At 48.1% G+C, this 13,438-nt stretch overlaps 1 protein-coding gene across 2 annotated transcripts; it reads right to left on the reverse strand.

Annotated features, from left to right (window-relative positions):
- Positions 1-10,513: 10,513 nt before the first annotated feature.
- Positions 10,514-12,242, reverse strand: LOC123443899 (MYB-like transcription factor TCL2). 2 transcript variants are annotated; one of them, XM_045120449.1, is made up of 3 exons: positions 11,955-12,242; positions 11,010-11,094; positions 10,514-10,839 (listed from the first exon to the last, which is right to left on the reverse strand). In XM_045120449.1, exons 1-3 carry the CDS (start codon positions 12,010-12,012, stop codon positions 10,755-10,757), a joined length of 228 nt encoding a protein of 75 aa, XP_044976384.1. In that variant the 5' UTR covers positions 12,013-12,242; the 3' UTR covers positions 10,514-10,754. The 2 variants fall into 2 exon arrangements, with proteins under 2 accessions (XP_044976384.1, XP_044976383.1); XM_045120448.1 differs by having other exon boundaries at positions 11,010-11,097; positions 11,955-12,200.
- Positions 12,243-13,438: the final 1,196 nt, after the last annotated feature.

A 13,438-nucleotide genomic window follows, 5' to 3' on the forward strand; every position in this document is an offset into this window, starting at 1 on the left:
AACTGTAACTCGGAAGGCACATACTGAAGAGCAACTACATGATCCTGCACACCAGCACGCACATAAAAAGCATCAACACCAATGTGCTTGGTGAGCTCATGCTTCACAGGATCGCGCGCAATGCTAATAGCACCTGTACTGTCAGATAAGAGCAGAGTCGGTGTAGTGACAGAAACAGCAAAATCCTAAAGTAATCACCGTAACCAAGTCACCTCTGCCGTCAAAAGAGCCATCGCTCGCAACTCAGCCTCTGCACTCGAACGAGAAACTGCGATCTGTTTCTTCGTCTTCCAGGCAATGAGAGAACCACCAAGAAAAACACAGTAAGCAGAAAGTGAACGGCGATCTGAAGGATCACTAGCCCACGTAGCATCCGAATAGGCCTGAAGCTGTAAAGAACTGGAGCGAGGAAAGTATAAACGGTGAGAGATCGTGCCCCGAAGATATCAGAGAACACGGAGGAGATGACTATAGTGAACCGATGTGGGAGTAGAGACAAACTGACTCAGAATATGAACCGGATAAGAGATGTCCGGACGAGTGACAGCTAGATAAACAAGACTGCCAACAAGATGACGATAGCGCGTCGGGTCAAGCAGGGGATCACCATCAGTAGCAGAGAGGTGAACATTGAGCTCCATAGGAGTCTCAACAATGCGCTCATCAGTAAGAGCAGCACGAGCAAGAAGATCCCGGATATACTTTTCCTGGGATATAAAAAAGCCATCAGAGGTAGAAGAGACTTCAATCCCAAGAAAGTAGCGAAGAGGTCCTAGATCAGACATAAGGAACTGCTCACTAAGATGGGCCTTTACAAAGGCAATATACTCGGGGTCATCACTAGTGATGATCATGTCATCAATATAGAGAAGAAGAAGAGTCGACCACGATGAGAAAGGTGGACAAATAATGCTGGATCATGAGCAATTGGTGAAAAACCAGCAGCAGTTACCACAGAGGCAAATCGCTCAAACCAGGCACGGGGGGCTTGCTTAAGGCCATAGAGAGAGCGACGAAGACGACATACCATGCCATCAGGAACAGAATACCTAGATGGTGGCAGCATGTACACCTCCTCACGCAGCTCACCATTAAGAAAGGCATTCTTAACATCAAGCTAAGATACAGACCAGTGGCGTGCAGAGGCCACGACAAGAAGTGTACGAATAGTGGTCATATGGGCCACAGGAGCAAAAGTCTCGTCGTAATCACGACCATGCTCCTGCTGAAAGCCACGAGCCACAAGACGAGCTTTATAACGCTCAAGAGAACCATCTGAGCGAGTCTTAACCTTGTAGACCCACTTACAAGTGATGGGACGGACACCAGGGGGAAGGGAAACAAGATTCCATGTACTAGTGCGTCCAAGAGCAGCAATCTCCTCTGCCATCGCAAACTGCCATTCGGGATGAACAACAGCCTGACGATAAGAAGTCGGCTCAAGAACAGCAGCACCAGCGGTGGGAAATCCAAGGCGATCAACAGGCGGACGAGGGCGAGAACGGAAGGCATAGGGAGGCTGAGATGAGGATGACGACACAACCGTAGAGGCATCCACATGACGTGAACGACGAGTGTAACACTGCGGAAAAGGTGGAACAATGCAAGGAGGGATCGCCAAGGTAGAATCGGGGGGTGAAGACGAAGAAGTCACCGGAGATGAAGGTGCAGAATCCGGTGACATGCTAGGAGAGGAAACCGTGGGAGATGGTGGTGGCAGATCGGCAAGAGGTGGAGAAGCAGAGGTAGTTGAACGAAGAGACAAAGGCTCGATGTGGGTGAGAAGTGTATCAGGAAAAGTGAGGAAAGAGATATCCTCCACGGAAAAGGTCGAGGAAGATGGGTGTGGGTAGAAGGGACGAGACTCATCAAAAGTCACATCCCGAGAGATATGCATCCGACGACTGATAGGATCCCAACAATGATAGCCCTTATGCTCATCACTATAGCCTAAGAAGACACACTCAAAAGACTGAGCGGTCAGTTTGGTGCGTTCGCGAGGGGCAAGAAGAACATAGCAAATACAACCAAACAAGCGAAGCATCGAATAATCACGAGAACGATCAAAAAGACGCTCGAAAGGAACACCACCCTGTAGAGCAGCGGAAGGTTGCAGATTGATGAGATAGGTGGAGGTGGAGATGGCCTCAGCCCAAAAATGAGACGGAGAGAGGCAGCAATCATCAATGCACGAGCCGTCTCAAGAAGATGACGATGCTTTCGCTCAGCCACGCCATTATGAGCGTGAGCACCAGGACAAGAGAACTGAGAAAGAGTCCCTTGCTCAGCAAGAACACCCCGCAACATCTTAGAAATATACTCGCCAGCGGAGTCAGCACGAAACACACGAATGGGCCAAGAGAACCGAGTGTGAACCATGGCAGCAAAACGTTTATAAATAAACAACACCTCACTACGAGAAGTCATGAAATAAAGTTATGTGTAACGAGAGAAATCATCTATGAAAATAATATAGTATTTATGACCCCCTTTCGAAGCGAAGGGAGCCGGCCCCCATACATTACAATGGACTAAATCAAAAGGACGCTTAGACACTGACTCACTATGCGAATATGGTAACTGAATCTGCTTGCCAAGACGACAACCCTGACATTCTAAAGAGACATCTCCTGAGACAGACCCCAGAAGACCTCGACGAACTAAAGACGACAAACGAGAACAACAAAGATGACCTAGTCGATGATGCCACTGCTGGAAGGAACCGGTAGCAGAGGCGACCGAAGCGGAGGAACTGGCGATAGTGGTGGCAGCGGAAGGAACATGAAGCCAGTCTAACTCTCAAAGACCCTGAGAATCATGGCGGCGAAGGCCAACCCCAACCAGAGTGTGCGTGCGACGGTCCTGGACAGAATAAGAGTCAACGTCAAGGATGACGCGACAACCAGAATCAGGAAGTTGGCCAGCAGAATTCATGGTAAGTCGAGGAACATGAGCAACACCAGAGACAGAATAAGGAGTGGTAAGATGGCCTCTACTAACGACAGAAAGAGGAGTACCATCAGCAGTGAGGACATGAACAGGAGAATCAAACGATCGAAGAGAGGACAGAGTGGAAGAATGAGAAGACATATGAAAAGAAGCTCCAGAGTCCAGAACCCATGCGGATGTACCTGACTGTGTAGAAGGTGGTTGCTCAGTGTGAGAAGCATCAGTCATAGAACCAACAGTACCCGTCGAGGAAGAACCCGAAGCAGCGAGCAGATGCTTAAATCTCAGAATATCCTGCTCAGTCAAAGCGGTGGCTGAAGATGTCGAGGTAGTAGACGAAGTCCCTGAAGATGATGATCGCGCCTGACGCAGGTGTTTCTTTTTCTGGTCGCAGTGAGACTCAACATGACCATCCAGGTTGCAGTAGCCGCAATGTGGACGGGGGCGGCCCGAGCCGCCAGGAGGAGTGGACAAGAGCGGCGGAAGACTCGAGCGAGACGAAGTCGGTGCAGCATGTGGCGTAGCAGGGGCTCGAGCAGCGAGCACAGAGGGAATCTCTAGTAAACCAGCACCATGCAAGCGAGTCTCCTCAACACGAATCTCAGAAAGTGCGTCCATGAGAGAAATACGGCCACGAGCAAACAACTAAGCACGCCGGGGCTCAAACTCCTTACGGAGCCGAGACAAAAACTCGTAGACACGATGAAACTCCAAATTGGCCTATACAGCCTGACAACATGGGCAAGTACGACAACCAACACTGCGGAGAGAATCATGCTGGCGCCAGATAGCAGAACTCTGTGCATAGAAATCATCGATAGTGGTGTCACCCTGCTGAAGAGCATGCTCCCGACAAACCACAGGGAGGTATAAGGCATCACCAGAGGGCTCATAACGCTGACGAAGACGGGTCCACATCTCAAAGACAGTAGGAAGACCCAGAAACTCAGAGGCAAACTGGGGCAGAACACTAGCAGTGAGAACAGCTGCAGCACGAGCATCATCATCAAGCCACTGGGTCTAAACAGACAGAGCACCATGATACGCCTAAAGAAGCCTCCTCATAAATCAAAACCTGCTCATTATAAGTACGAACAACGGCCTCATCAGCAAGCTTAGCTGCATCCTTCGCAGCCTGATTAGCATCCACACGAAGAACCGGTGGCGTCAGCGGAGTGGGGGCCACAGGACGAACCGGAAGTGGCGGACAACGGACCTCGCCAGAAAGAACGCCCTATAGACGGATGCCACACATGTGAATGCACATGAAGCCAATGAACTTGGTGTAGTTAGTGTCATCAAAAATCACCGGACAACGAGGACCAACAACGTAGCCCGATGCAACAGACATATTTTTTTTTGGAAAATAGGCAGCAAACAGAGGCACCAGCAGTTGACCAGCCGGCAGCACAGAAGGCCATGGGATCGGCCAACAGCAGAGGCAGCCACGGGATCAGACAACAACGGGATCCGGCAGCTGGGGGCGAACAACAACAGGATCCGGCAGATGGGGGCGAACAACAAAGGGATCTGGTAGATTGGGGCGAACAGCAACGGGATCCGGCAGATTTGGGGCGAGGATCCGGCGAGACGCTGCAGGATCCGGCGGTTGGGGGTGAGGATCCGGCGGTCGGGGGCGAGGATCCGGCGGCGTGGGTTGCACCAGCTGTGCTCGAGGTCGGCTTCGTCAGGATGTTGCGGGACAGAGGAGACCGGCAGCTTGGGGCGAACAGCAACGGGACAGATCCAATCGAGACAGAGGAGACTGGCTGGGGCGAACAACAACGGGACAGATCCAATCGGGACAGAGGAGACCGGCTGTGCTCGAGATTGGAGCGATCCAATCGGGAGATCGGAGCGGAGACCGGTGGCTGGATCGTGACGGGATGGAAGCGCAAGAGGATCAAGCACGAGTTGCGCGTGCTAAAAAAACCCTAGGCTCTGATACCATGTTAGGAATATGCAACTTGTATTCCCATGAGGCCATAGGCCAATATATATACATGTACAGGTGTGGACTATATGCAGATAACCCCTTATACAATGGGATAAATATGAAGGGGTACATGGCTATATTATATATACTCTAACACTTACTAGTGCAGTTACAGATATACAGTAACAACAGTCAACTATGTTCTAGTTTTGCACAGAGATATACATCTTCCTACCACATGATGGACATTCCTATTGTTTCTTGCATGTCGTAACTTCTCTGTGATGCATTGTTATGAGATTTAAATTTGGAATTAGTTCCCCGACCAAATATATATAATCATGCAGTGTCTACATTTTTGGTTATTCTGCGACTTTATAGTCACTTTGGCCATTTAACATGTGATGTAACTAGTACGAAATGTTAGAATAATCCTGGAACAAAGCGAATTCATATTTTTGTTTATTCAGCACATGTTCCTCCTTTTTCTTGAGGTTTTCTTATGTACATCCATGCTTGGTACAGAACAAGTTGCTTTTGTTAGAGTTATAATATAAGTCATGTACCCTTTTGTATTTATCCCAATATATAAGGGGTTTTCCTGCATATAGTCCATCACCTATACATGTATATATATCGGCCTATGGCCTCATGGGAATACAAGTTGCTTATTCCTAACATGGTATTAGAGCCTAGGTTCTTTTTGCACGCGCAACTCGTGCTCTTCCCCATCTAAATCTTTCCCACCTCGTCTCGTTCGTCTCGTCCTGCTCGGCTCGTCCCGCATCGAGGCGGCTCCAGATCGGTTCCATCCGCGTCGAGGCGGCTCCCGATCGGTTCCCTCACGCGGCTTCCTCTCCAGCGGACGCGGTCCCCACCAGCCGACGCAACAGCCAGATCGCGGTTCCTCGTGAGATCGAGGCCCTCCCGCGCATAGGGTTGTCCACGTTCCCATCAGGCGGTTCCCACCAGCCTGCGTCCCATCAGCAGAGGCGGTTCCCACCAGCCGCGAACGCTGTTCCCACCATCGCCAGATCGCACCAACCCGCGGATGCTGTTCCCACCATACAGCCAGATCGCGGACGCTGTTCCCATCAGCAGAGGTCCTCGACTCCATCCGCACCAGATCGCATCCGAGGCTCTCCCAGATCGAGGCGGCTCCCCCATCGCCAGATCGAGTCCTGCTGTCTGACGCGGTTCGTTGACTAAGTAAAAAAAAATGTTTGCTTCATCCGGCTACGTTGCTGTTCCTCGTTGTCCGGTGATCTTTGATGGCACTAATTACACCGAGTTCATTGGCTTCATGCGCATTCACATGCGTGGCATCCACCTATGGGGTTTTCTTTCTGGCGAGGTCTGTTGTCCGCCATGCCCGGTTCCTCCCGTGGCTCCCACTCCGCCGACCCCACCGGCTCTTCCTGCGGATGCTTCTCAGGCCGCAAAGGATACGGCTAAGCTTGCTGATGAGGCCGCTATCCGTACTTATGATGAGAAGGCTTTGGCTTATGAGGAGGCTCTTCAGACGTATCATGGTGCTCTGTCTGCTTACACCTAGTGGCTTGATGATGATGCTCGTGCTGCAGCTGTTCTCACTTCTAGCGTTCTGCCTCAGTTTGCCTCTGAGTTTCTGGGCCTCCCTACTGTGTTTGAGATGTGGACTTGCCTTCGTCAGCGCTATGAGCCCTCGGGTGATGCCTTATACCTCTCTATGGTCCGTCAAGAGCATGCTCTTCAACAGGGTGACTCCACTGTTGATGACTTCTATGCACAGAGTTCTGCTATCTGGTGCCAGCTTGATTCTCTCCGCAGTGCTGGTTGTCGTACTTGCCCCTGTTGCCAGGCTATCCAGGCCGATTTGGAGTTTCATCACGTCTACGAGTTCGTGTCTCGGCTCCGTAAGGAGTTTGAGCCCCGGCGTGCTCAGTTGTTTGCTCGTGGCCGCATCTCTCTCATGGAGGCGCTTTCTGAGATTCGTGCTGAGGAGACTCGCTTACGTGGTGCTGGTTTGCTGGAGGTTCCCTCGGTACTCGCTGCTCGGGCTACTTCTAAGCCATCTGCTGCACCGACCCTTTCTCGCTCGAGTGCTCCGCCGCTCTTGCCCACACCTTCTGGAGGCTCAGGTCGCCCCCGTCCACATTGTGGCTACTGCAACAATGATGGTCATATTGGGTCCAACTGCTACACGAAGAAGAAACACTTGCGCAAGGCGCGCTCATCATCTACAGAGACCTCGTCATCTACCTCGACAGCTTCAACCATCGCTTTGACTGACCAGGATATTCTGAGACTTAAGCGTCTGCTCGCTGCTTCGGGTTCTTCCTCGACAGGTACTGCTGGTTCTGTGACTGAGGCTTCCCGCATTGAGCAACCACCTTCTACACAGTCAGGTACATCCCCATGGGTTCTGGACTCTGGAGCTTCCTTCCATATGACTTCTAATTCTTCCACTCTGTCCTCTCTTCGATCACTTGATTCTCCTATTCATGTCCTAACCGCAGATGGTACTCCCCTTCCTGTCGTTAGTAGAGGCACTCTTACCACTCCTTATTCTGTTCCCGATGTTGCTCATGTTCCTCGACTTACCATGAATTTGTTTTCCGCTGGTCAACTTGCCGATTCTGGTTGTCGTGTCATCCTTGACCTTGACTCTTGTTCTGTCCAGGACCGTCGCACGCACACTCTGGTTGGGGCTGGTCCTCGCCGCCGTGATTCTGAGGGTCTTTGGGAGTTGGACTGGCTTCATGTTCCTTCCGCTGCCCACTCTATCGCCAGTTCTTCCGCTTTGGTCGTCTCGGCTACTGGTTCCTTCCAGCAGTGGCATCATCGACTTGGTCATCTGTGTGGTTCTCGTTTGTCGTCGTTAGTTCGTCGAGGTCTTCTGGGGTCTGTCTCAGGAGATGCCTCTTTAGAGTGTCAGGGTTGTCGTCTTGGCAAGCAGATTCAGTTACCATATCCACATAGTGAGTCGGTCTCCAAGCGTCCTTTTGATTTAGTTCATTCCGATGTATGGGGTCCTGCTCCCTTCGCTTCGAAAGGGGGTCATAAATACTATATTATTTTCATAGATGACTTCTCTCGTTACACATGGCTTTATTTCATGACTTCTCGTAGTGAGGTGTTGTCCATTTATAAGCGTTTTGCTGCGATGGTTCATACTCAATTCTCTTCTCCCATTCGTATGTTCCGTGCTGACTCCGCTGGCGAGTATATCTCTAAGATGTTGCGTGGTGTTCTTGATGAGCAAGGGACTCTCTCTCTCAATTCTCTTGTCCTGGTGCTCACGCTCAGAATGGCGTGGCTGAGCGCAAGCATCGTCATCTTCTTGAGACGGCTCGTGCATTGATGATTGCTGCCTCTCTCCCGCCTCGTTTTTTGGCTGAGGCCGTCTCCACCTCCACCTATCTCATCAATTTCCAGCCTTCCGCTGCTCTACAAGGTGGTGTTCCTTTCGAGCGTCTTTTTGATCGGTCTCCCGATTATTCGATGCTTCGCTTGTTTGGTTGTGTTTGCTATGTTCTTCTTGCCCCCCGCGAACGCACCAAACTAACCGCTCAGTCTGTTGAGTGTGTCTTCTTAGGCTATAGTGATGAGCATAAGGGCTATCGTTGTTGGGATCCTATCGGTCGTCGGATGCGTATCTCTCGGGATGTGACTTTTGATGAGTCTCGTCCCTTCTACCCACGCCCATCTTCCATGATTTTTTTAGTGAAGGATATCTCTTTGCTCACTTTTCCTGACACGCCTATCACACTCGTCGAGCCTTTGCCTACTCATTCCGCTCCCTCTACTTCTCCATCTCCAGTCGATTTGTCGCCACCATCTTCCACGGTCTCCTCGTCTAGCATGTCACCGGATTCTACACCTTCATCTCCGGTGACTTCTTCGTCGCCACTCCCCGATTCTACTTTGGCGATTCCTCCTTCCATTGTTCCATCTTTTCCACAGTGTTACACTCGTCGTTCACGTTCTGTGGATGTGTCGTCATCCTCGTCTCAGCCTACTTATGGCTTGCGTTCTCGTCCTCGTCCGCCTGTTGATCGCTTAGGATTTTCCACCGCTGGAGCTGCTGTTCTTGAGCCGACTACTTATCATCAGGCTGTTGTTCATCCTGAATGGCAGTTTGCGATGGCTGAGGAGATTGCTCCTCTTGAACGCACAGGTACGTGGGATCTTGTTTCCCTTCCTCCTGGAGTCCGTCCCATCACTTGTAAGTGGGTCTACAAGGTAAAGACTCGCTTCGATGGTTCTCTTGAGCGTCACAAAGTTCGTCTTGTTGCTCGTGGTTTTCAGCAGGAGCATGGTCGTGATTATGACGAGACTTTTGCTCATGTGGCTCATATGACCACTGTTCGTACACTTCTTGCCGTGGCCTCTACACGCCACTGGTCTATCTCTCAGCTTGATGTTAAGAATGCTTTTCTTAATGGTGAGCTGCGTGAGGAGGTGTACATGCAGCCTCCACTTGGGTATTCTGTTCCTGATGGCAATGGTATGTCGTCTTCGTCGCTCTCTCTATGGCCTTAAGCAAGCCCCCCGTGCCTGGTTTGAGCGTTTTGCCTCTGTGGTGACTGCTGTTGGTTTTTCACCCAGTGTTCATGATCCTGCATTGTTTATTCACCTTTCTCCTCGTGGTCGGACTCTTCTTCTTTTCTATGTTGATGACATGACCATCACTGGGGATGACCCTGAGTATATTGCCTTTGTCAAGGCTCGTCTTAGTGAGCAGTTCCTTATGTCTGATCTAGGACCTCTTCGCTACTTTCTTGGGATTGAAGTCTCTTCTACCTCTGATGGCTTTTTTATATCCCAGGAAAAGTATATCCAGGATCTTCTTGCTCGTGCTGCTCTTACTGATGAGCGCATTGTTGAGACTCCTATGGAGCTCAATGTTCACCTCTCTGCTACTGATGGTGATCCCCTGCTTGACCCGACGCGCTATCGTCATCTTGTTGGCAGTCTTGTTTATCTAGCTGTCACTCGTCCGGATATTTCTTATCCGGTTCATATTCTGAGTCAGTTTGTCTCTACTCCCACATCGGTTCACTATAGTCATCTCCTCCGTGTTCTCTGATATCTTCGGGGCACGATCTCTCACCGTTTATACTTTCCTCGCTCCAGTTCTTTACAGCTTCAGGCCTATTCGGATGCTACGTGGGCTAGTGATCCTTCAGATCGCCGTTCACTTTCTGCTTACTGTGTTTTTCTTGGTGGTTCTCTCATTGCCTGGAAGACGAAGAAACAGATTGCAGTTTCTCGTTCGAGTGCAGAGGCTGAGTTGCGAGCGATGGCTCTTTTGACGGCAGAAGTGACTTGGTTACGGTGGTTACTTTAGGATTTTGCTGTTTCTGTCACTACACCGACTCTGCTCTTATCTGACAGTACAGGTGCTATTAGCATTGCGCGCGATCCTGTGAAGCATGAGCTCACCAAGCATATTGGTGTTGATGCTTTCTATGTGCGCGCTGCTGTGCAGGATCATGTAGTTGCTCTTCAGTATGTGCCTTCGGAGTTACAGTTGGCGGATTTCCTGACGAAGGCCCAGACTAGAGCACAACATGGCTTTTATCTCTCCAAACTCAGTGTTGTTCATCCACCATGAGTTTGAGGGGGGGTGTTAGAGTTATAATATAAGTCATGTACCCTTTTGTATTTATCCCAATATATAAGGTGTTTTCCTGCATATAGCCCATCACCTGTACATGTATATATATCGGCCTATGGCCTCATGGGAATACAAGTTGCTTATTCCTAACAGCTTTTAGCATGGGTGAGAAGATAGGACGAGTAAGATCAACACAGGTTTTTGATGGACAGGAAAAAGCACCCTATATGTCAATCTAGTTTTACTGGATGCATCCTGCTTTCCCTTTCATTGGTCCTGGTGCTTTTTTGCCCAGAACATCTCTACTTCTTCTGCTGTTCTTCCGGGGATTCTTCCAGCTATAAGTTCCCACCTGCACAAGCCCATAATATGAGAAGCGCGATTAGGGAATCACAGATAATATTACTTGCTTGGAACTGATAGATTTATGGATTTCACGAGTCTGTCAAATGATCTTCATTCACTCAAAACACATTTCACATGTATATGTAGGTATATATCAGTATAAGGGCAGTAGGAAACCTGTTCCCGACAAGTCTGTGCATTCTGAAAACAAGATCTTCCTCTGCCTCCGTGAAATCAACAAAATGCTTTGCGTTGCTATTAACTTCTGCCAACATTACATAAATATTAGAAACTTAAAAATATGGTCATAAAATTAAGAAACAAACTCTAGTAGCAACCATATATGAATATTTAACAAATGACATGTGTGTTCACCACTGGAATTCAAAATGTTCCTTGGAGGAGTTTACTCGTATGCTGGAAGAGACCAAAGATGTACTCTGGCCTCCGCTGGCTTCAAGGTTAACTCTTGTCTAGTACTACCTCCGATCCATAGTAAGTGTCGCAGTTTTGAACTAACCCCGGTTCAAAACTGTGACACTTATTTTGGATCGGAGGGAGTAACAAATATCCTGTTTATTACTTCTACGATTTCTTTATAATTTCTGTAGTTACAAGTGCATTGCTTCCTTGCTGATCTACTCTGAAACTGGTACAACCTTCCCTCGGTTTTGCTTTGTTCTCTTGAATATGTATGTTTCTTCATCCTTCTTTAGTTCACTAAAAATCATATTAAGAAAACGTGCACTGTTTCTTCATCCTTCTTTAGTTCACTAAAAATCATATTAAGAAAACATGCACTGTTTCTTCATCCTTCTTTAGTTCTCCTTTATTTTTTACCAAAATGGCAGTAAATAAAAGGTACTGCCTGCAGTTCCTATATCCATCTGGTAAGGCATGAAAGTTCAGTAATGTTCGATGGAATCGGGCTAACTTGCTCACATTAGATAGAACAGTAGTGTGTCTATCTAACAGTGGCTAAGATGGTCCAACTCCATCGAAAAGAACTTCAATTTTGTGCCTCCATGTACATATCTAGTGAAACAGAGGGAGAGTATAATTTGGAGAAGAGAGTGAAGAGGATTGAAAGGAACAAGCAAGCGAAACAGGATGGTGGCGAACCTTTTCTTTCACGGCCACTCATGATCTTGGAGTTCTTGCCCAAGCTTTTGCTGCTCATATGCTTGCTCAAATGGTGAGGTTAGCTTGTGAGTGTAGCGGCGGTTGTGGGTGGGGGGTTACAGTATGAGGCGCCGCACCTTAGTTCTGCCCACAAAAACACATGAGAAAACCCCTGGTTTTAAAGACACGGAGTTGGTGGTCAGTATTGACTAGGTCAGTGGCTGTTGCCTTCTGGCCTTCCCAAATCATCTGCCAGAGAAGACCCTAGCATGATTTGATTTTAGAGAAGTGCATGGTTGATTGAAGCTGAGAAGTCAATTTACTGAATCGAGCTTCTTCACTTCATTTAAAAGCTGAAACTCAATATAAGTAGACGTACTATCCAACCTTTATGACAACTATGCATGCGCCCACCTTGAAAGTCGTTCTTCCACCCATTCAAGCAATCTCCTGATTGATTATCTCATTTCCAATAATCACTATTTTGTCGTTATTTTTGGTACATTGGTTGTTGTGAGGCATCATCGTACTGTTAGCATTGTTGATTGATTGATTCCACCCTGCGGGTCTTGCAGTATACTCTACTTAAAAAGTGTTGTGGTAGCATGGTAGGAGGAAAGATCAATATATTGCTTAGCTCCTTTGGGTTACCATGTTCCGCAGTTCATTTTCTGGAGGTCTTGCAGTATAGTACTTCCTCCGTTTCAAAATAAGTGACTCAACTTTATACTAACATTGTATTAGAATTAATATAAAGTTGAGTCACTTATTTTAAAATAGAGGGAGTACTATTCAATGTGAAAGAGGTCTATTCTGAAAGCATCATTCTTGAGTAGTACTATAATGGTTGGCTGGAATTCATAGGTAATTACTCGATGTCAATACTGCAATTCTCAATCTCATTAAATGTCTTAAAAGTATTTTATTTATGGGGGCCTCATTATCACACTTGTGTCATCATGGCACTTGTATTTACTGCTGATTTCGTCCACATATTTCGTCCACATGGATGAATAAATTGTTTCATAAGGAACGGTTTTGTTACTAAGTCGTCTTTCTTACCCGTTATTATTACTTGCCCTTGCGGCATCCTGATAAACTCGACACAAAAATTCCGCTATACAGAAAATAAACATATTTTGAGTAAACAAAACTGCTCTTTGCGGTGCTAATCAAACTTGAAGCCCATGTTCACGGAGCAATAGATCTGTTGACCTTTCTTGGTATGGCTGGGCCTGGGGACTGAATTATGCAATTATTTTTCCGGGTGATGTGTGACCTATAATAGTAGTATGGATCGATTTAGAATTGGAATGCGTCGCGACCAAAGCAATTTTGTGGTGGCTAGCGAGCACTGTCGAGTATCCATTCATCCCAATCCCAATCCCAATCCCAATCCAAATACCGCTCCCACGCACGGCACGGCTAGAACAGGCAGTCCGATGGTTGGTGGACAGTTAGTCCGTCTTGTTTGCTGCTCAACT

This window comes from Hordeum vulgare, chromosome 3H (genome assembly GCF_904849725.1).
Source record: "Hordeum vulgare subsp. vulgare chromosome 3H, MorexV3_pseudomolecules_assembly, whole genome shotgun sequence".
Classification (NCBI taxonomy): domain Eukaryota; kingdom Viridiplantae; phylum Streptophyta; class Magnoliopsida; order Poales; family Poaceae; genus Hordeum; species Hordeum vulgare.